Source organism: Rhinopithecus bieti, unplaced genomic scaffold (genome assembly GCF_001698545.2).
Source record: "Rhinopithecus bieti isolate Rb0 unplaced genomic scaffold, ASM169854v2 scaffold_39586, whole genome shotgun sequence".
NCBI lineage: Eukaryota > Metazoa > Chordata > Mammalia > Primates > Cercopithecidae > Rhinopithecus > Rhinopithecus bieti.
This window is the reverse complement of record NW_016816842.1, coordinates 510,265-534,514: the sequence shown is the minus strand read 5'-3', so window position 1 is coordinate 534,514 and position 24,250 is coordinate 510,265. Positions and strand designations below refer to the sequence as shown.

Sequence of the window (24,250 nt, the reverse complement as noted above, 5' to 3'; positions counted from 1 at the left end):
AAATGAAAATATGAGCCAACAGAATGGCATTTTAGTAGCTTTAAGCCAAACAAATTCTTGAGAGGGTCTTGTTTAAATTAAGTTTTCATGCTATTTAGCTTTTTACAGTGAAGAAGCTCTGTGTCTTCAGAGAGCCTTATGCAATGATGCTTGTTTTTGGAAGGACAGGACAGGAGGTGAAGAAAGGAAGAGGGGCCCAGGTTGCCAGGCTGCAGATCAAGAAGTCAGGAGATGAGGAAATGAGGGCGATGAGGAGGACCCACTGTTATGGGAAGTCTGGAGATGAAATGAGAGACAAGACATAGAGTGAGGGTGACAGGGGAAGACAACTTGAGATGGAAGGACACACTGGAGGGAAGGGTGTGCCAGGGGAAAGCATCTGACAAATGACAGTCTGCACCTGACTGTGAGGCTGCCAGCCCCTTCACCCACCTCCACTCTGCTCCCCGAACTGAGGCAGCTGGGCATGTCCCTGGCGGGAGATGAGAGAATTCTTCTCTGGAGAATACGACTATACCAGAGAAAGACCTGCAGAAACGAACATTTGCGAGACTTCCAATGAAACAACGCAGTTTGCCACCGATCACCCTACTGTGATGCCCACCTGTCACAACTGCCACCCACTCGGGTTGTGGATGGAACTCCCGGTCAGCTCTGTGGTGCCTCATTACCAACAATGCATGGACAGCCAAGGACTACCAGACATTTGGAGAAAGCTGGCAGCACCTGACAGGGAGAGCAAAACAAGATTGTAGAAAAAGAAATCTGGAAAAGAAAATAGGGAAAATAGAAAGCAAAAACAGAGAAAGATTATAGACGATTCAAAGAAAAAAAAATACAAGTGGGAATAAAATACAAAAAAAAATCCTCATTAATGTTTCAAGAAAGGCAAATTAAAAGAAAAAGTTACATTTTTTTGCCCATCACATGACAGAAACTTGAAAAATTGAGCCTCTTCAATCTTTTCCAAGGTATGGGGAATCAGTAACTCTTAGCTACTGTTAGTGGTCATTCAGAATGCAACAACATTATTGGAAGGCGATCTCGTAGAACCTAACACAATTTTAAAAGTGTTTGACCTTTGTCCTGTGAATTCTATTTACAAGCAAAGATCCTGTAGAAATTAGCTCAAACTTTTGTATAGGACGTACACATCAGCAATATTTGTGATAGCAACAAACTGGAAAAATCTAAATACTCATCAGTAAGTTAATCTTTAAATATAAAGCATTTAAACCTCTAATATGGAATGGTATGTAGGTGTTTTAAAAGAATGAGGAAATCCTAAATGTACTGACATTGAAGGATATCCATGATATGTTCAAGAGTGGGGACTAGCAAAACAATGTGGAATTTAATTATACTTTTACAAAGAGCTGTGCTGTGTGTGTTATGTACAAGCACGTGTGCATGTGAGCTTGTGCATGTATAGAAAATAGACTGCGAAGCTATGTGCCGATCTCCCTCTGGGGAGTAGGAGTGGGAAAATGGAGTGAAGGGAAGAAACTTTCACTTTTCACTTGAAAATTTCAGAATTTTTTTCATTTTATGAAACAAAGACATTGATTTTGTCTTTAAAATAAAACAAAGAGAAAATATAGTTTGACTTAAGTGTATTTATAACATTTTCCTGATTTTAAAATTAACTATTGTGGTTTTTAAGTGTGCCTTCAAATTCTTTGACACTTTTCCATTGAAAAGGTGAAAATTAGGCCGGGCATGGTGGCTTAAGCCTGTAATCCCAGCACTTTGGGAGACAGAGGCAGGGGGATCACTTGAGGTCAGGAGTTCAAGACCAGCCTGGCCAACATGGTGATACCCTGTCTCTCCTAAAAATATATAAATTACCCAGGCATGATGCCAAGTGCCTATAATCCCAGCTACTTAAGAGGCTGAGGCAGGAGAATCACTTGAACCTGGGAGGTGGCGGTTGCAGTGAACTGAACTGAGATCCCGCCATTGCATTCCAGCCCAGGTGACAACCACAAAACCCCTTCTTTAAAAAAAAAAAAAAAAAAAGCTCTCATCTTCTCTGTTCTCTCTCTCTCTCTCTCTCTCCCCCTCCCTCTCTCTTTCTCTCTACCTGTTTCTCTCTCTCTCTGATTGTTTACTCTGGGAGAAATCAGTTACCCCTTGTCTTAAGGATACTAAAACAGCTCTCAGGAAAGGACCACATGGACCACTGAGGCCTCCTAACAAGAAGCAATACCAACTTGCCAGTGAGATGCTCCAGCCCCAATTAAGCCTTCAGATGACCACAACCCTTGAGCACATCTGACTGAACCTCACCAGAGACTCCGATCCAGGGCCGCCAACCAAGTCACACCCAAATTACTGGCCCACAGAAAAGGCCAGAGATAACAAATGTTTATTGTTATCTTATGCCACTAAATTTTGGGGTAATTTGTTTGACAATAATAGGTAACTAATACATGGACCGATCTCCCTCTGGAAAGAAGTGGAGAAACTGAGTGAAGGAGGAGACTTTCATTCTTTACTTTACGTTTTACATTTTTACATTATACATTATATATTTCAGGATTGTTTGGAATTGTTTCATTTTTTATATTTAAAGAAATGGGAAGAAATAAAGTTAGGCTTAAGAGTACTTTAAAAAAACTTTTTAAAAGTAACGCTGGTCAGGCGCGGTGGCTCACACCTATAATCCCAGCACTTTGTGAGACCGAGGCAGGTGGATCACCTGAAGTCAGGAGTTCGAGACCAGCCTTGCCAACATGGTGAAACACTGTCTCTACTAAAAATACAAAAATTAGTCAGATGTGATGGTGCATGCCAGTAATCCCAGCTACTTGGGAGGCTGAGGCAGAAGAATTGCTTGAACCCAGGAGACGGAGGTTGTAGTGAGCCAAGATTTCACCACTGTACTCCAGCCTGGGCAACAAGGGTGAAACTCCATCTCAAAAACAAACAAACAAAAAACAAAAAAACCACTGGCAAAAAGGGACAAAGTTGGAGGATAGATGCTAACCAACTTTAAGACTTACTATAAAGCTGTAGTAATCAAGACAGTATGGTATTGGAGACAGAATAGACAAACAGAGCAATGGAAGAGAAAAGAGAGCCCAGAAACACACAAATACAGTCAACTGATATTTGACAAAGGCACAAAAGCAACTCAATGGAGACAGGAGAGTCTTTTCAACAACTGAAGCTGGAACAACTGGATATTCACGTGCCAAAAAAAAAAAAAAAAATCCAATATAATCAGGACACTCATCTTACACCCTTCACAAAGTATTAACTCAATCTGGATCATAGACCTAAGTGTCAAACAAAACTTCCAGAATGAGAAAATCTAGGAGTTTAGCAAAGAGATTTTAGGTATAGCACACAAGGACCCAAGACATGATCCATGGAAAAACATTGATAAGATAGACTCCATTACAGTTTAAAACTTCTGCTCTGCAAAAGACACTGTTAAGAGAATGAAAGAAACCCAGACTGGGGAGAAAAAAATTGCAAAACACACATCTGATAAAGGGCTTGAATCCAAAATATACAAAGAACTCTTAAAACTCAATGGTGGCTGGGCATGATGGCTCATGCCTGTAATCCCAGCACTTTGGGAGGCCAAAGCAGGTGGATCTCTCGAGGCCAGGAGTTCAAGACCAGCCTGGCCAACATGGTGAAACCCCACCTCTGATAAAAATACAAAAAATTAGTTGGGTGTGATGATGTGCACCTGTAATCCCAGCAACTTGGGAGGCTGAGGCACAAGAATTTCTTAAACCCGGGAGGCAGAGGTTGCAGTGAGCCAAGATCTTGCCACTGTACTCCAGCCTGGGCGACAGAGCAAGACCCTGTCTCAAAACAAAACAAAACAACTCAATGATAGGGAAAAAAAAACAACAGTTTTTAAAAAGGGCAAAAGATCTTGACAAACACTTCACCAAAGGTGATATACAGATGGCAAACAAGCATAAAAAACATGCTCAATATCATATGTCATTAGGGAATTGCAAATTAAAACAATGATGTGATATTACTGGGCATCTACTAGAATTACTGAAAAACAAAAACAAAAAAAAACTGACAATACCAAATGCTGATGAGGATGTGGAGCAACAGGAACTCTCATTCATTGTTAGTGGGAATGCAAAATGGTACAGCCACTTTAGAAGACAGTTTGGCAGTTTCTTACAAACATAGTCTTACCATATGCTCCAACAATGATGCATCTAGGTATTTATCCAAATGAATTAAAAATGTATCCTCACAAAAACCTGAACATGGATGTTTATATCAGTTTTATTCATAATTGCCAAAAACTGGAGGTAACCAAGATGTCCTTCAGTGGGTGAATGGATAAACTGTGCTACATCCAGTTTCTTTTTATTCAGCAATAAAAGGAAATGAGTTATCAAGCCAGAAAAAGACATGGAGGAATCTTAAGTGCATATTACTAGTGAAAGAAGCCAAACTGAAAATGCTACATACTGTATGGTTCCAACTATACAACATTCTGGAAAAGGCAAAACTATGGAAACAGTAAAAAGATCAGTGGTTGCCAGAAGTTGGGAAGCATTAAGAGGCAAGGCACAGGGAATTTTTAAGGCAGTGAAACTCATCTGTATGATGCTGTAATGTTGCATACATAACATTGTACATTGTCAAAATCCATAGACTGTGTAACGATGAATGAACCCTAAACTATTAGCAATAACGTATCAATATTGGTTCATCACTTCCCGTAAATGTACCACATTAATACAAGATATTAGTAATAGGGGAAACTGTGGTGGGGGAGGGAGAAAAGGGGTATGTGGGAACTTTTGTACTATTTGCTTAATTTTCCATAAACCTAAAACTGCTCTAAAAGTAAATCTATTAATTAAAAAAAAAAATAGTAACGCTGGTCAATGGAAGGAAAAGTAGAAATAAAATAATTTAGCCACATAGAATCTCAACAGAAAGATAGTCACTATTAGGCATAGTTCCTTCCAGTCTTTTTTTCAAATGTCTACATATATGTCCTCATTTTTAAGAGCTGAAATCACTCTGTTAAATTCATTCTGAAGGTTTATAGTTTGGTTTCAGTTTGGATTTTTAACCACAAAGAAAATATCCCATATGAAACATCAGTGATACCAAAAACAGATTCTTGAGGGGCCAGTTGCTATGGGAATGACTGAAAATAAATTTCATTTCACACTACACTCTACTAATGTATTGACCAGAAGGAAGGAAAAATATTTGGAGTAACTTAGAAGAGCAGCCAAGAAAACTTCTAATCAAGAAGAAGGAAAATACATCAGGCTAGTGTGAGGTTTCAAAGAAGCCAGTAGTATCGCCTTGCAATTTAACTAATTAAGCTCTTCCAGCAACTGTGTCGCTGGAGGGGGAAGTACCAGGAATCAGGGACCCTGAGTGGACTCTGTCTTTCCTTCACTGACAGTTTGATGGGCCAAAGGCCAGCAATCTCCCTCCATATGTGGGCCATCTCTGCAGGGTGGTACATGGCCAGGAAAAAAAAAAAATCACCGTTTCCTTCCTGGAGATGCGTCAAATATTTAGCAAGCTGCAAGGCCTGGGCTCCAGGTGATCAGTATGAACATCACATTGGCCCTGAGCAAAGAGTGGGCCCCAGGGTTAACCCTTTAGGTGCCGGATCATTGGGCCGTCTGAAGGTTCCTGGGGAGGCACTAGGATGCCAGAAGGTAGGGGGAGTGACAATTTTCCAACAGAAGATTTTAACATGCTCAGAAGTAATAAGGCCAGAGGAGTGGACGCCAACCAAATGCTGACCCTCCCACAACCAACATTTTTCTAAAACACAGGACTGTGTAGACAGGACTGTGTAGACGCACATCGGGGTGGCCTCCAAAGGGAAAAGCAGAGTTGCTGTTACAGAAAGACACTGTGTCATCGTGCAAAAACAGGCCCCTCTTCTCACCTCAGGGAACAGCTTTAGCATCAAACAGATCTCGCTAAATAATATTTTTTTTTGTATTTAGTAGAGACAGGGTTTCACCATGTTGGTCAGGCTGGTCTCAAACTCCTGACTTCAGGTGATCCACCTGCCTCGGCCTCCCAAAGTGCTGGGATTACAGGCATGAGCCACCGTGCCTGGCCTGGTTTTTTTAATAGCAAGGAAATAAAAGGACACATAGAAAATGTGCTAGGCGATGTCTGTGAGAAGAGGAGCTTCCAACCTGGTGAGGCTGCTCTAAGACACACCTACTCACCTGATCCAGGAACAGCCCACACCAATTGTAGGTAAAGCCTATGGGGGTTGGGGGAGGTGGGGTTGGCAAACTCACCCTACAAACATCTATAAAGCAGTGAAGATCTATAAGGCCACATACTGGACTCCGAAAGGCTTACCTGGGTCCAGGTGGGTGAAAGAACCCACCACAAAGTCCAGTGTGGACACGGCCAGCAGGAACAGCAACAGCAGCTGGAGGCGGATTATCCATTTGACACCCGCGAGGTTAATGCCCAGCAAGGCCAGAAGCACTGCAACTGAAATTCCTCGCACAGCCCAGATATTCCTGAGGCCCAGCAAATCTGAGATGGACTCAGCAAAGCCGGTGATGTACATGGCACCTGCAACACACTGACATGCGATTCCAGGTAGAAGAGTCAGCAGGACAGAAAGGCATGGGCCCACAGGCAGAACCGCCCGGCGCTGAGATCCCTGCACCCCCATGGGACGTACTCACTGGCACCGAGGCTCAGCGCCTGGGACCAGCACAGGGTTAAAGCAGCCTGTGAACTTGCCTCAGGCCCCATTTCTGCTTGTCTACATCTCAACTAAAGAATGAAGGAGGAACCCAAGCTGAGAGCCAGCTGTCAGTGGTAACAAAGATGAAAAGACTATGGGAGGAAGAAGATGGGACACTGGGCCAAAGAGGCCTCCAGATTTCTCAGTCCGAGTTATTCAAGTACTAAATATAGAACAAGAACACACAGGAGGTCCCGTCTACAGAGCCTTAAAAGGGCACTGCAGTAAACCAGATTTTTCTTCATTTCTCTGTAGGTCAGTATTATTTTTAAAATTATCTAAAACTTAGCAATAGAAAAAAAAAAGTGAGTGGCACATCTTTTTCAATGTCATGTGACAAAGGCTACCCAAGGACTATCTAGGTGAATGTACTTCATTGCACTCACTGTTTGCTGTTGATTAAATATGCCCCAGATTTAATAAAGTTACATGTTACCTTATGGATTTTTTTCCAGTACAGATGCAAATAACTTCTGTCCGGTGGAACATATAACCCAAAAGATTAGGATTTGTTGTCCTGAAAGACATTAGCTGGTTTTCTATCTAACCCATCAATCTTATCCTAACATTTATTTATTCAACTGCCTAACTATGAATTTACAAATTTGACCTCTATCCACCCAGCATCCTTCGCAACTGCTCTGTAACATCTTACTGGCTCCTCTATTAATTCATAAATTAAATGAAATCCCTGGTCCAGGTGAGGCTTCCTATGAATATCTGTTATATAATCTTTTAAAAAAACAAAATGAAATGAAATCCTTGGCACATGTTTTCCTTATATTTGCCTGAGTGTCATGAGTTTATCTTTTGGGAAATATTTGAAAGATCATTTCAAATTAAATTGTTGAAAATAACATCAGCCTCACTTTTCCTAATTCCTCAGCCTCAGCCTCCTTCTCTCCTCGGTTTTGTCCTCCACTGCCCCCAGGGCCAGCTGGTCACTCTTATCACTGTAGCCCTGCCCTTGCCATTCTCTGGGAACAAATTCTATTAGGGCCTCATTCATTCAAGTCCCTCCTTTTCCATGAATTCCTCAACCTCCTTTTCTGAATAAATAGTAAGCTAACTGCTAGGGCCATACAATTAATTATCTGGTTTCATATTCTAGTATTATGTCATGCACATAAGTTTGTCTGCCCACCCTACCACCAAGAATGCAAATATCTTAAAAAATTGTTTATGCTGATTGTACCTCTTCAAGTACTTGCATTTGCTAAGTATGTTGCAAGCATTCGATAAATATTTTGTGATATGCTGATCATATAAAAGGTGCTCTGGGAAGCAGGCTCCATGAGTTCCAGCACTTTCATGTAAAGGCAAGAGAGTAATACAACTTCTGGATTTGAGAGGAGCTTGTGAACAAGGCCCCATTCTTCAGTGAGATCAGCTCACTTTGCAACTAGGCACATGTCATGTTTGTCAGCATCCCCCAAATTTACACACTTAGCTTAACAGTTATTCCAGCATCCCATAATGACAAACATTTCTGTCCATATTAGGGTGAGGTGGAAATTCCAAGAAATGTGAAGGAAATATAATCATTTCTGAGAGAGAGAGAGAGAGAGAAAGAGAGAGAGAGAGAGAGAGAGACTAATGTTTTCCTGCATTCATCTCAGAACTCAGACTTCCTCATTACTAAACACCAAGAGTGTGATGTGTGATAGTGAGGTTATTTCATCAGTATTTGGCCAGGTCAACAGGACTCTTCATGGTCAAAATTATCTGAGCAAAAGAAAGAAAAGAAAAGAAAAGAAATGACAAAAATGTAGCAATGAAGACCATTTATATGGGCACCATTTTCCCGGTACCTGACGTCTCTGACATGCAGAGGATGATGCCATGGGACCATTTGCATCTGAAGCTTCCAAACTGATTTTTTTTTTTCCTAGCAGTAGAACAATTTGCTCATGCAAAGTGAGCCAAGCTGTAAATGCTGCCTTTTGTTCCCAGTAACTCCAGTGGATCTCATCTTTCTGGTTTGTATCTAAAATTGCTTTTTAGCCCAAAGATGCCAGCAACAGGGTAGGGGGCAGGGTAGGAGGCAGGGGAAGCTCCTCAGGAGGCTTGTAAGGGCGTGGTGGTTAGGAGCATGAACTGCGAAGCCAAAATATCTAAGGCCAAATCCTAGCTGACTTGGGAAAGTGTTTTAACCTCTCCATGAAACACAGATAATGATAGTAACCTTCAGAAGGTTACTGTGAGAACTAAATGAGATGATTTATGTAAAGTCCTAGAACAATATCTGACTGATAGAGTTGTAGAAACAATAGCTACCACCTGTAATCCCAGCACTTTGGGAGACCAAGGTGAGCAGATCACATAAGGCCAGAAGTTTGAGACTAGCCAGGGCAACGTGGTGAAACTCCATCTCTACTAAAACTAAAAATAAGCCGGGCACAGTGGTGTGCACCTGTAGTCCCAGCTACTTGGGAGGCTGAGGCAGGAAAATCGCTTGAACCCAGGGGACAGAGGTTGCAGAAAGCCGAGATCACGCCACTGCACTCCAGCCTGGGCAGAAAATAATAATAATAGTAATAATAATAATAATAGCTACTGTCATTATCATTATGACTTTGTTATTAATCACTACTGAAGAAGAGGAAACAGTAGCTAGCTGTGAATATCATAAGATACTTTGTTGGTGCTAAATAGATGATGGTACCATCACTGGAAATTTGCAATATAAGTTGTAAATAAGGATGCTTGAAACCAAAGAGACTTACTTTAAGGAAAGCAGTAACAGCCCAAAATTAAACCATCTTCTCAAAATGAGTCTGGGGGTAGAAATGAATGAGGGACCAGAAAAACAATAGAGAAAATCAGCAAACCAATAATTAGTTCTTTGTAGACACACCTTTATCTAGACTGATCAAGAAAAAAGAAGGAGATGATTATTTAAATTAGGAATGAAAGGGGAGACATTACCACCAACCTTACAAAAATAAAAAGGATTATAAGAAAATCCATAGACAATTAATATGCCAATGCATTAGATAACCTACATGAAGTGAACAAATTTGTGGCCAGGTGTGGTGGCTTACGCCTGTAATCCCAGCACTTTGGGAGGTTGAGGCAGGCGGATTACCTCAGATCGGGAGTTCAAGACCAGCCTGACCAACATGGAGAAACCCCGTCTCTACTGAAAATACAAAATCAGCTGGGCATGGTGGCGCATGCCTGTAATCCCAGCTACTCGGGAGGCTGAGGCAGGAGAATTGCTTGAACCCGGGAGGCAGAGATTGTGGTAAGCTGAGATCACACCATTGCACTCCAGCCCAGGAGGCAAGAGCAAAACTCTGTCTCAAAAAAACAAAACAAAAAAACTCCCAGATTAAAAAAAAAAAGAAAGAAAGAAAAGAAATAGACAAAATCCTAGAAAGATACAAACTATCAAAACTGAATCAAGAAGTAGAAAACCAGAATATGCCTATACAAGTAAAGAGATTCCATTAGTAACCAAAAAACTTTCTATCCAAAAAAAACCCAGACCAGATGGCTTCATGGCAAAATTCTACCATATGTTTAAAGAATTAACACCAACCCTTCACAAACTCCTCCAAAAAATAGAGAAGGAGGCAACACCTTCCAACTCACTCTATGAGGCCAGAATTAGCCTGACACCAAAACCAGACAAAGAATCACAAGGAAACTACAGACCAGTATCCCTCATGAATATATACACAAAAATCCTCCACAAAATGTTAACAAACCAAATTCGGCAATTTATAAAAAGGATTACACAGTAACCACACCCTGATCAGGGACTCCCGGCCTGCGTCAGCTAAAAGCACAGGCACTCCAGAGACAGTGACCAGGGGGACTCTAATGTTTGGGACCAAGGCCCAAGTGGAAAGGCGGCAAAACAGCTGGGATGCTGGTGCAACGGTGTCTCAGGCTGTGGCTGCCAGTGCTTAGAAAACATCTTATTTGTGAACATCTTTTTTCCAAATCAGCCCACATAAGGAGGACTCTCAGGAGCCCAGCTCTCTCTCTTTGTCCAGGGGTGTTCATGCCGGTACCCACCCATGGCATCTGCTTCTAGAGGCTCACTTGGTGTCTGCACCGAGAGGGGGAAAGCAGGACTTTGCCTACCTTGCAGCCTGGTTGGCTATAAAATAGCAGAGAAGTAAAAAAATATATATATATATACACACACAGACACACACACAGACACACACACACACACACACACACCCCAAATCCCCAGGGTAATAAAGTAAACTGACCATTTATTACTCCCCTCTCCAACTACTATACTTAAAGACCTTTCTGCAGTCAAGGCAAGTGCTTTTTAAGAGTGCAGAGGCCATCCATTTGCCTTCCCTGCACTGTCCTAGACACACACGCACCCCCACCACCCACACATGCACACACGCGGCTCTGTGCTGTTCGAGAATCAGATATATTTATGCTTGAAGCACCCTGCTCCTGCTGCCTAAAAATAAAAGAAACAAAACCAATGCTTTCTCTGGGGAGATTTTTGTACACTCTTACTTAGACAAATTCTTCTCTTTAAACTGTTTTTTCAACCACCCACCACCATTTGCACTCTCATAAAAGCCTTTTTCAATCCAAGAAATGCTGACAAAGAACTGCTTCTTAATGTCTGTACTTTGTTCCCTGAGCATTAAGTCACCATGCCTGTGTTTTAGCTAAAAAAGCCTTAGGATTTCCCCCTACTCGCTTGTTTTCGGAGTGCCTTCGTCCATTCTGATGAAGCAGCTCCTCATTAACATTCTCCCTCTCAGACCGGGCGTCCACACAAGGGGCTTGCGGCCTCCCTGTGAAGGCCACCCAAGCTATCAAATGCTGTCGGGGAGCTCCAGCTCATTTGAGAAATGCCTGCTTCTAGGAAAGCCCTTTGGCACAGGCAAAATACCTGCTTTCAGTAAAAAAGCACCCCAGGGCCCAGGCCACCTGGCTGTCCCCCGGGCTTCAGCTGCTGTCATGCATGCTGGTCCCCAGATTGAACAGCAAGAATGTGCTGGCCAGGCCCTGCCCTGCTGGTCACATCAGGCATCCAAGAGGCGGCAGTGGCAGAGGGAAAGGAGTGCTGGGCGAAGAGGTCAGGCCCCGGATGGTGACTTGGCTCTCTGCTGAGTTCCCCTCAGAGCCCCAGCCTGCTCGTCTGTCACATGGGGCAATTATCCCCACCCTCGCCTCTCACCAGGTCAAGTGAGGAAATGGACAAGAACGTGGCAGAGGGCCAGGCAGGGGGAGCGTCCCGGGTGCAGGTCTCACCTGGCCAAACACATAGAGCAGCCCAATGGTGCCTCCCGTCTGCCCACCCAGGACCGAGGAGATCATGGAGTAGACACCACCGCTGCCGATGCTGCTGCGCTCCCCGACACCAATGCCAGACAGCACCGTGACGAGGGCCACCAGGACGACAAAGGACACCAGGAACATGCCCAGGAGCACTCCCGTGTTTCCCTGCAGCAGAATAGCAAGGAGTGAGACTGGGTTAGGCGAGGAGGCCCTGCCGGCTCCCTGCTGGGAGCACTGACCACCTCCCCTCCTCCCACAGCATTGGAATGGGGCCGGGGTGGGGCACAGAGTCAGGACGACTAAAAAGGACAAAGCAAGCACCACAAGAGCCAAGGCCAGGAAGCAGTTCTAACTGAAGGGAAGCGTCCTGGCTGCAAATTCTTCAGGGACTCTCGCACTTGTAGGGTACAGTCAGAGCTGCCGATGCCCTCACGAGGTGCCTCCTAATCTGACTTTGGGCCTAACATGCAGCAGCAAGTTCTCTCCCCACTATGCTGATTCCCTGCCTGGAAGGCCTCTCCTGCTCATTGTGTCTTTGTCAGGTTAACTGCAGCATATCCTTTAGGCCTGTGTTTAGCATTTCTCACCAGGAAGCTGGCGCTGTAACCCTTTCTCTGGGCTCCTCCAGTGCCGGGGCTTAGTGCTTTTCACAGCACTTGCCAAACTGAGTCTGTTTCCAAGCCGGTTTTGACGTCTAGGCTGTGAGCTCCAGGCGAGGATGGCATGGTTTAGATGTCTGGATTTGGATCCCCTCCAAATCTCATGTCGAAATGTGATCCCCATTGTCGGAGGTGGGGCCTGGTGGGATGTGTTTGGGTCATGGGGGTGGACCCCTTGTGAATGGCTTGCTGTCCTCCCACGGTAATGGGGGAGTTCTCACTCTGTTTGTTCGCAGGAGAGCTGGTTGTTTAAAAGAGGCTGGCACCTCTCTTGCCTTCTGTCCGGCTATGTGGCACACCTGCTCCCTCATCACCTTCCCCCATGAGTGAAAGCTTTCTGAGGCCTCACCAGATGCAGATGCTGGTACCATGCTTCTTGTACAGTCTGCAGAACTGTGAGCTAAATAAACCTCTTTTCTTTATAAATTAGCCTCAGGTATTCCTTTATAGCAATGCAACATGGACTAATACGGAGCAGGATCATGTTTTCTTCCCCTTCATATCCTCAGTGCTTAGCATAACCTCCACAAAATAGGTGTTCATTAAATGCTTGTTGAGCGAATAAACAAACACATGCACACCTGGAGATGAACACATGTAGATAGACACATTTCAGTGTGAAAAGCAGGAGTTCCCGAGAGGAAATGGACACAGCACATCTAAGAAGGAGCTGCAACGTCACATGTTTTGCAATAGAAAGCAAGGAAGACTCCTGATAGTCAAGACTCCACGTGTTGCAGGTGCTGGAGAGAGAAATAGGAGTGGGCAGAGCCAGTTCAAGAGCTGAGTGTCCTAACATGAGCTGGAAGTCAGTTGTACTCTGTTCCAGTGTTCATAATATAATGCTCAGGGGCTCCACTGCTGGTCTGAGACCCACCCTGGCTGTGGTTAAGGCTGAACCCTGAGCTGAGGATCTGAGTGTGGCACAGAATGAGAGCTTAGGAAGATCTGACCTTGCCCAGACTTCTTATGGGGGCTAAGAATCCTGTACATCCCACTATAAAGGAGTTTAAATCTCCCAAAATTTGCCCATGTAATGGTTAATTTTATATGTCAACTTGGCTAGACTATGGCAACTAACTGTTTAGTCAAACACTAGTCTAAATGTTGCTGTAAAGGTGATTTTCAGATGTGATTAATATTTACTATCAGTTGACCTTAATTAAGTAAAGGAGATTACCCTCCATATTATGGGTGGGCCTCATCTAATCAGTTGAAGGCCTTACAAGGGAAGACTGGTTTCCTAAAGAAGAATGAATTCTGCCTCCAGGCTGCAACACAGAAATTCTTCCTGCATTTCCAGCCTTCAGACTCAAGACTGCAGCATCAATCCTTACCTGCTAATATATACCTGATATACTTACATCTCCTGTTGGCATTGGCCTGTTTCTCTGGAGAATCCTGACTAGTAGATTCTACACCTTGAATGGCCTCCTCTCTTTCACCCATCTAGTCCAGCTCACCCTTCAAAGCCTGGCTCAACCGCATCTCCTCCAGGAAGCCTTCCTGGACACCTCAGTGACTGCAGCACTCATAGCCTGTTCCACCCCAAGGGACTTAATGCTGTTTTGAGAACTCTCCTAATGTGATATCTACCCATCATGGTTGTTAGCTTATGAGGCGAGGCGGGGAGGAGAGGAGGGGATGAGGCCCCAGGCCATGTCTTGTCTTTTGTAATCCCATTGGCACTAAGGAGTGCTTGGCCCACAGCAGGCGCTCAGCCATGTTTAGATGGTGACTGGCTTGCCTTTTGTTCTGCGCACCTGTGTGGTCTACTGAAGTCCCACTGCACGAGATGGCACTGTGTGTGGGACTGAGAACACCTGCTCCAGGCACACATCTGCTTGGAAGGTCCTAGGATGCTTTTGTATAAGACTTAAAGAAGAGGCCTTTTGTTCCTTCTACAGAAGGAGATGAACTGACCCCCAGGATCTCACACAGCAGAGTGCATCCTAGGCGATCCATCCCTAGAGGTAGGCGGCCCACACCTATGACCAAGCATCCTCATTCACAGTCTTACCCACAGGGTTGCGGTACAGTGGGGGAAGGCAACCATGAGGGCGGGCCCAAGATGAAGTGAAGAGTACCAGGAAAACTACAGAGGGCCACAAGCTGGAGCCAAAATTGCCATCAATGATCTCTCCGACCCATCTGGAGTCCTGCCCATGATGAGCCCTGACTTCTGTGCTCTTATTCCACAGTTAAATCTACAGTGTGAGGTTTCCACCGCAACTTCAGAAGCCTACGTTCGCAGGATGCTCATTTAACAAGCAATGCTAGCTATTCACTGTGCTTGCTTCTGTTTCATGTTTCAGGAGTATCTGTGCTTCAGGAATCTGTGGCCTGCACTATAGAATGCCAAGAGGGGCAGAGCTTTCCTGTCTCAGGCCCGTGAGAGGCTCCAGGCCACTAGCTCAGTACTCACCACCAGCCAGCCTGTCCTCAGGAAGAGCACAACCCCAAAGATGTTGATCATGCAGGATGTGAACACACCATCCCAGGTCCCAAAGAGCACAGGCTCCCACACGAACAGCTGGCTCTTCCACCAGGGCTGGGGCTGGGCCAGGGCCTCCTGCAAACAGAATACACAGAAATCAGCTGAGGGGAGGGCCAGGGATGGCATGGGGAGGGAGTGAGAGTGGAACAGAAGGAGGGAGGTAGGAGAACTCAGCTTAAAAACAATCCTGTCTTATTGTGCCAGGGCATGTGTGTGTGTATACACACATGCACGCACACACACACACACACATCCTGAAGTATACCTCTACAAAAGGGTCACTGTTCTCTCATAACAACAGTGATTCCCGTACCCACATGTAGCAGAGACTCATTGTTCACAAACCTAGTCCTTTCCCTCTAGTCATCACTCAAGTAGCCAGGGAGTCAGGTAGACTCCCAGCCTCTTTGCAGCTAGATGTGGCTGTGTGACTGAGTTCCAGCCCATGGAATGCAGGCAGAAGCACTAGATGATGCTTCTAAGTGAGTGTGAGATTCTGGGTTTCACCTCCTGGGACCCATGAGCCCTCTTCATCCTCCAGTCCTAGCAGGGACAGCGGCTTCCGGCAGTTACTAACCTATGGCCAACCTTACTGGGCGCTCTTTGCTCCTTCAGCCCTTTTAACACCTCTGCAATCAGCCCTGTGGATGAGATTCCCTGTTTAAAATGACTGGAGTTATTTCTGTTTTCCTGACTGAGCACTGATACCAGTGATCTCTGCTGATACCCCAGGATTCTACAGCATTATTGGACGATTGTTTGGAATCAGAGGCGAATAACACATAAACAGATTCCTTGCTTGTTTTTCCAATTCACAAATAACAAAGGCACTTATAAACACTCAAATGGAAACCCTTTACTAAAAAAACCATAACTTTGTGGATATACTAAAATGATCTTAAACAAAACCAGTAGTAACTCACACTGTGAATGCTCTTATGTAGGTCTGGCAATTAATCTAAACTCAGGCATGAACAGAGTCTTCCAGTGACCACAAACGACTACAGGAGTGATTACTGTTCTCAGCTGGGTTGGGTGGGTGGGGAGAGGGAGGCATCCAAAGCTAGGAGTCACCATGTGCAATGATTCTGGACCTGGTGAGCAAATGTTATCCATAAACACAATAAAAAGGCAGAAAAATCAAGAGTTTAGGGGAAAATCTAAGATCCAGAGTCCACGGGGCATGGCTGCTGAATGGTTGAGAACAATGGGTGCGCCCAGGATCTAGGACCAAAGGCTGAGGCCAACGGCACATGCTCAAAATCAAAAGGGAGGATCCCAGCTCCTCTTCCACCTCCTGTATCACACACATCCACAGATCAAGAAGAGGCCCCCAGAAATACTCAGGGATCTCAATTCAGCCACATGGGACTGATGGGTCCGGGGACTCCTTGTGTCCCCATCAGTCTCCAACTCCGTAAGCTTCATTTATGCATGTACACGACTGCTTGCCTGTCCTTCGCAAACCACAAATGAGCAATCTCCTGAAAGTCAATAAATGTCAGAACAGTCCTCGGGGTTCGGAACAAAGACTCTGCCAATCTAGGCTTGCCCTTGAGCAAATGGTACCAAAGGACCTGTCTGGGGAATGCAGGATTGTTTCCCAGGATCCTAATCTCGAAATTCAGGATAGGTCCCAACTTCCTGTCTCCGCTTGTGTTCCACTTCCTATTGTGTCTTGTTACAGGCCTACCGTTCCTCAGTAATAACAGTGACTCTCAGCAACAGAAAGACTAATACTATAGAGAGTGCCGTCAGCTTCCACAGGAGCCCTCTGCTCTGCTCCTCACAGCAGCCCCGTGAGGCGGGCAGGGAGGGGGCCCCGCTGAGGGCTGAGGAGACGGAGGCTGAGAGAAGAAACCTGACGGCCCAATCTCACAGCCAGGGCTTCTCACAGCCAGGGCTTCCCCTAGCACTCGCAAGATCTGTGATTTTCCCTGCACCACACTCAGCTAAACATTACTTGCCCTTTTTGCCCCTAAATTTAAATCTTTCAGGTTTCAAATTCTAACACTCTGGACTTTGCATAACAGCAAATACATCTGCCTTACCCGTGAATGCCTTTGTGATGGTAGAAACCTTATTCCTCTTTCATGCGCGCCTTCGTTTTCCCACTCTGAAGGCTGGCTTGCGTATGCGTTTGTTTACCTGCTGGTATATGAAGTGCCTTTCATTTCCTTGATCTTACTGGACTAGTGAATCAGCCTCAAGGGTAGAAACTTAGAGCAGGTAGAAACTTCGGGAAACCCTTTACCCAGAGAATGAAAATATAACTGATTTAAAATGGGTTTGGTGACTGAGCCCTGGCAGCTTGTTTCAGGATATTTAGGGGTGTGTGCCTACCTTTTCTCACCGTGTGACAGAAAACTATAACTAAGTCTTCCCACAGTCTGCTCATCAGAGACTGGGTGGGAAGAGCGTAGGTTTGACCCCAAGGGAGTAACCCTGATGTTCTCGGAGAAAGAGAGAGACACTACGGAAGCCCAGCAAGAGAGAGAGAAAGAAGGAAAAAGAAGAAACCAAAACAGAGAGAAAGGGGAAGAGGATGAGATGGAAAGCCCCAGAATAAAATGCCAAATAGATCCCCCGAGGGATATTTCCCAGATGCCACGCTGCCTCCCAGGCATCCACATAGAAGTAGCAACTTGGGGCTGGGCGCAGTGGCTCATGCCTGTAATCCTAGCACTTTGGGAGGCAGAGGTGGGTGGATCACTTGAGGTCAGGAGTTTGAGACCAGCCTGGTTAACATGGTGAAACCCCGTCTCTGCTAAAAATTACAAAAATTAGCCAGGCGTGGTGCGTGCCTATAGTCCCAGCTACTCGGGAGGCTGAGGCATGAGAATCACTTGAACCCAGGAGGCGGAGGTTGCTGTGAGCCGAGATTGCACCACTGCACTCCAGGCTGGGTGACAGAGTGAGACCCTGTCTCAAAAAAAGAAGTAGCAGCTTGTGTGTCCCCGCTTTTCTCACAGATCCCTTGTCCAGCCTCACCACATTCGTGATGCCATTCAGACTTTAGCTAGTGCCCAGAGCTCGCCTCTTGGGAGAGGACTGGCTGGAAAACTAAAAGCGGCTCCCTTGCGTCATGAGAGCTCTGGCTCTGTCCTGCGTGCTCTCCCATTCTCTTCAGCTCCTGTTCTGACAGGCTGAGGGGCAGGGCCACGGTCTGCAGTACGGGCAGACATGCAACAGGAGGACAGAACGTCAGCTCCCCTCCACATACACACAAAGTACTGGATTCTCCTGAGTCTGCATCCCCAACTCCTTCCCCTAAGGCAGAAAGAAGGAACGCTTCACCCCAAATAGGCCCTCCCACAAAGTCCACGCTAAGATTCTCTGAGTGCCACCACCCAGTCTTTTCTGTCGCCCAGGGGAGGAGGGGATGGAAGGGCTGGGGTGATGGTTGCTGAAGGTTAGGCCAGTTCTGTGCTCTCTTGTGAAACACCAGGAGAGAGGTCTGGTCCCAACCATAGGTTGCTCTCTTTAGGGCCTAGTGTCCCAGATTTGGGCCCCAGTCATCAATTCCAGCATAACATGAATCCCATTCAACATCCTATTACATAGACATAATGGGCTGGGGAAATGGAATGGCCCTTATACAAGGCATTGGGTCTATTGCAAAGTAGAGATAGAGGATGAGGGGGATAAGAAAAGCAAGGGGCAAATCGGTCCCTCAGAAAGGGCAGCATAAAACATGCCTGAGGGCAAGAGTCCTCTCCTCCCTGAAGACCCTCAGCCTGGCAGGGCCAGCTTGACAGGTTCCAGGGGTGCAGCGACTTGGCGCCTGGCCCAGGATGATCCCTCCGCCATGCTCCTCATTGCTAGGGTCTTCCTACCCAAGCACCCAGGACAAGAAACCAGACTCCTGTCCGTCTGAGCCCGGGGGCCCGCACCCCATGCTGGAAAAACCATGACTGCCTGGTGGGTGTTTTTAATTCAGAAGGGGAAGTCGTTCTCCTGTGAATAATCTCCATACTTGAGCAAGGTGGGGAGCAGGTTGAGGGGGGAGAGGGGGTTGTCTAGAAAGGCGGGGAAGTTGCACCTGAGTGGGAAGTATCTCATTCCTGCATCCAGCAAGCAGAGCTGAGTAAGAGGCTGGAAAGTTCTGCCAGAGGCAGTGACATGAGCTCAGCCCCAGAAGCCTTTTGCCTCAGTCACCAGCTAAGTCTTCATGAACGCGTTTGAAATGTGAGATGACACCTTTTCTCCCTTCTGGGAGCTGGAGGAAAAGCAATCAGTTGAGAAATTCTGCTTCTGTCCATGCAGGTCAGGGGTAGGTCAAAGCAAGACCTGGCCTGCCCCTTTCTCTCAAAGTGCACCTGCAGAGACTGGTTCCACCTGGATTACACACACATGCAAACCAGCAGATGGCTTCCTCAAAGTTAATTACTGGATTATTAATTAAACATCAGAGAATATGCCCAAGCTGCTGCTGAACTGCAATCCAATGGGCAGACTGAGGAGCCTCATTCCTTTCCCCTGCCTCTGAACCGGCCCCATGTGCTGGACCACAGGGATTGAGAGCTGGGCCGGGCGCCAGCATGGCCGTGGGCTCCATGGGCTACAGCCCATATGTGCAGCTACATGCCTGCCTCGGGGGGGTTGGTAAAGTTTAGATGAGATGATAGTTGTGAAAGCTTGTGTAAACACAAAACACAACAGAGGATTTTAAATACATACGAGGATTTCTTCAGGGAAGTTGGAAGGAAGACAAAGAAGTCTTTTGATTGTATTTGCTATTTTCTCCAGCTAACTTGTCTTCATGTTTAAAGTGGAATCCTTGCTCTACAGCTCAGCCCTGAAAGCTGCATCTCTAACCCCTGCCCAGCCCAGGCATTCTGAGTAAAAGAGAGCCCATCCCTTCTGTTTTGTAGTGGGAGCTCCAGAATGGACCTCCAGTGAGTGCTCTGCCAGGCGACTGATGCTGGAAATGGAAATGGCTCTGCAGCCAAGGAAGCAAGGATCCAGTTGGAGCCATCAAGGTCTTATTTCCCTGGATTAGGATCTGGGCAGCACCCTTGGTCTGTATAGATTTAGTCATTCCTAGGAATGTGTGGTCTTCGTGGCTGTGTCGGTCTCTTCTACCACCGAGCTGGTATGAAAGCTGTGATCAAAATCTAGTCGTTCCCACAGACTCAATCTGTTTTTTTTTTTTTCTCCATACCTGTGCATCTTCACACCTGTTCAAGGCTGGGATTCTCACAAGCACATGACCTGGTCACACATGGCTCAGCATCCGAAGTGGCAAGACCATCAGACGCTGTGAAAACATTGATGCCGAAATTCTGCCTCCCAGAACCACACAGCAGCCTCAGAACTCAGAGCCCAGAGATGAGCTCTGGACACCTGATGTCATCTGGCAAACAACAAAACGCCACAGCAGCCATGCCAAGGCCACCTAAACAAGGGCTTCCTCGGCCCTTCCCAACCTCCTTGGCAAAAGGGCAGAGCTTTTCCTGCTGGACTCGGGCTGCTGCAAGGAAGTCTACCTGGATTTAACACAAGGAGGAGCAACATAGACCCTAATGCCCCCTCCCCCTAATAACAGGCGAACCAATGAAACATCAGCTGCAGAAAGGTTATTCTTCCAGGTGCTTCAGTGGATCAGCCAATATTCTATCCATTTAAGAATTCATATGTAGTCAGGAGACCCATCCATATAGTTAAAATTTTGGGAATCATGTTAATATTTTACATACTCAACATCAAATACAATTAAATCAACAAAGATGAGAGTTCAAAATCTAAACAGAATGCAAAAAGAAACAAATTATCCTAGCTGTATTTCAAATGACTGCCATAACCATACTTAAAGTGGAAAAAGAACTAACTGGAGTAACTTATGAACATAGTACTTTGATTATGTATCACAGTCTAAAATAAAAACAACTGCAATTAACATTAAATGCTGGATCGAAAATTTGAGTATTTGTAGGAGTATGAATTACCAATTCTAAATCTGCTTTCTGTGAATTGTAAGCGAATAACAAAATATATTGAATAGGAGTCAAGTTTCTCATGGTTGGAGAAGGAATTCCAACTAAGGAAAGAAGAGAAGAATAACCCCCATAGTGATGAATTGGAGTTAGACATATTAGTATGAATTTATGGTTTTTAATATACAGAGACCCAGATAGATCAATGTACATATTTATATTTACATTCCTTCCCTCTGCCCACTTAAAGTGTCTATAAGGCCAGGCACAGTGGCTCACACCTGTAATCCCAGCACTTTGGGAGACAGAGGCTGGAGAATTGCTTGAGGCCAGGTGTTTAAGACCAGCCTGAGCAACATAATGAGACCACACTGCTACAAAAAATAGAAAAATTAGCCAGGTGTGGTGGTGCGTGCCTGTAGTCCTAGCTACATAGGAGGCTGAGGCAAGAGGATTGCTTGAGCCTAGGAATTCAAGGTCACAGTGAGCTACAATCATGCTCCTGTACTCCAGCCTGGGCTACAGAGGAGACCTTGTCTCAAACAAACAAAAAAAAGTGACTATAAGCCAAGACGTCCCAGTGGCAATGAACGTACCTAGCACCCAGATCTTGATTTCTAAGAATGATAGAATTTCTATGTAAGAATGATAGAATTTCTATCTATCTTAGAACGAAGAATTTCTAAGAATGATAGAATGATCTATCATTCTTCACTTTAAGGAGCTAGGGCTCCTTGCGGAAGTTACTAATTCAAGGCTAGGGCAGAGAACGTACAAAATGAGTCTGGAATATCTTCTGCCGGAAAGTAGGGAAGTGCTGAAAAGAAGAAAATGACAAGGATGTGTCAAAAGGACACAAGAGCCCACTTGAAGGGGCTCCCACTAGCCAAATCTGGCACAATTTGGTCCTGAAAGTAAATAATAGCAATAGAATTTCAAGGAGTAGAATAAGAATCTGAGTCCATATGGACATAAATAAATAAATTAACTGTTTTTTTTTTTTTTCTTTGAGACAGGGTCTTGCTCTGTCACCCAGGCTGGAGTACAGCAGTGTGATCACGGCTCACTGCAGCCTCAACTTCCTAGGCTGAAGCAATCCTCCTGCCTCAGCCTCCTGAGTATCTGGGATTACAGGCGTGTATCACCATGCCCAGCTAATTTTTTTGTATGTTTTGTAGAGACAGAGTTTTGCACTGTTGCCCAGGCTGGTCTCAAACTCCTGGCTCAAGTGATCCTCCTGCCTCAGCCCCGCAAAGTGCTGGGATTACAGGTGTGAGCCACCCTACCTGGTCATGACTAATCATAATATATCTATTTCTGCTCATTGTCACTGAGTGGACCTGGAGGCTAAGGGCTGGAAGAGCAACTGGAATTGCTGTAGTCCCAAACATATCCCCTTTTATGTTGATGTGGCCCTGGCCAAGGTATCATTCCCGTGTGGCAGCAAGAAGAGAAAGCCCTTCCTTACAGTGAAAAGCCAGCTGATCCATGTGGAAGGAATTAGGGGGTTAGAAATTCACCATTTTGCAGCCATCACAGCAAGAGCCAGTTCTGCCAAGGATCATCAATGGATGCTAATGCTAGTGAGTGAAGGATTAATGAGGAACAGGGTATTTCTATAGTCTCAAAGCATCCTCTACAAATTACTTATTAACTACAAAGAGAAATTAGTAACCTTAGAGTGGATTAACCTAGTGGACACCACCTTAAATAAATAGCCAAAGTTAACATCACCAACAACGGGACAAATGGAAATCACTTAGCTCCTACTATGATGTCCCGGGAAGAGCACGCCATCACTGCTGTGGTGTTCCTGCCAAAAATAGAAAACCTAAATCTATCTGTGACAGATCATGCCCCAAACTGAGGGACATCACCCCCAATTCTGCCTATAAATTACAAAAAAACAAAAATAAGAAAACCTGAGGACAGTCTACAAAATAACCAACATGTGTTCTGTTAAAAAACAACAACAACAACAGCAAAAAAAAAACAGTCAAGGTCATAAAAGACAAAGAAAGGCCAAGGGACTGCTCCAATTAAAAGAGACTAAAGAGAGTATCACAACTGGCCAGGTGTGGTGGCTCACGCCTGTAATCCCAGAGCTTTGGGAGGCTGAGGTGGGTAATCACCTGAGACCAGGAGTTCGAAACCAGCCTGGCCACTATGGTAAAACCCCATCTCTACTAAAAATACAAAAATTAGCTGAGTGTGGTGGTGGATGTCTGTAATTCCAGCTACTCGGGAGCCTGAGGCAGAAGCATCGCTTGAACCTGGGAGGCAGAGGTTGCAGTGACCCAAGGTCGTACCACTGAACTCCAGCCTGGGCGAGAAGAGTGAAACTCTGTCTCAAATAAAATAAAATAAAGAAAGAGAAATTATCACAACTAAGGGTCACGTATGATCCTGGATTGGATCCTGGAAGGAGGTCTGGGGGAGAAGCTGGGGGATGTTAGTGGGATAACTGGCAAAATTTTAATGTAGAGTTATGGATTAGAAAATAGGATTTTGTTTTGTTTTGTTTTTTTGAGATGGAGTCTCGCTCTGTCACCCAGGCTGGAGTGCAGTGGCATGATCTCGGCTCACTGCAAGCTCCGCCTCCCAAGTTCACGCCATTCTCCTGCCTCAGCCTCCCAAGTAGCTGGGACTATAGGCATATGCAACCATACCTGGCTAATTTTTTGTACTTTTAGTAGTGATGGGGTTTTACTGTGTAGGCCAGGATGGCCTTGTGCTCCTGACCTCGTGATCTGCCCGCCTTAGCCTCCCAAAGTGCTGGGATTACAGGCGTGAGCCACCTCGCTTGGCCGACAATAGGATTTTTGAATGTTACATGTCCTGATCCTGAAACAGATATTGTGGTTAGGTAAAAGAATATTCTTGTTCTTAGGAAATAGACACTGAAGTATTTATGGATAAAAGGACATGACGTCTGCAAATTATTTGTATACGGTTTAGAGAAAATATATGCATATGTGTAGAGAGAATGGTATAATAATAAAGCAAAAAGGCAAAGCGGCAACAAGTGGTCAGTTCGAATCGACTGAGTCAAGAGTGTGTGGGCTTTTTTATTGTATTATTATAACTTTTCTATAAATGTAAAATTTTGTCAAAATAAATAAATAGGTTGCAAAACATTATG

At 45.1% G+C, this 24,250-nt stretch overlaps 1 protein-coding gene across 3 annotated transcripts in view; it reads right to left on the bottom strand.

Annotated features, from left to right (window-relative positions):
• The window catches only part of SLC12A8 (solute carrier family 12 member 8), a 129,455-nt gene that overhangs the window by 91,980 nt on the left and 13,225 nt on the right, over positions 1 to 24,250 (bottom strand). For all 3 annotated transcript variants that reach the window (XM_017855384.1, XM_017855385.1, XM_017855386.1), the window contains exons 3-5: positions 15,101 to 15,247; positions 11,990 to 12,181; positions 6,346 to 6,577 (exon numbers count right to left, since the gene is read on the bottom strand). In XM_017855384.1, the coding sequence (XP_017710873.1) occupies positions 6,346 to 6,577; positions 11,990 to 12,181; positions 15,101 to 15,247 (571 nt within the window). The remainder of the gene's footprint in view (positions 1 to 6,345; positions 6,578 to 11,989; positions 12,182 to 15,100; positions 15,248 to 24,250) is intronic.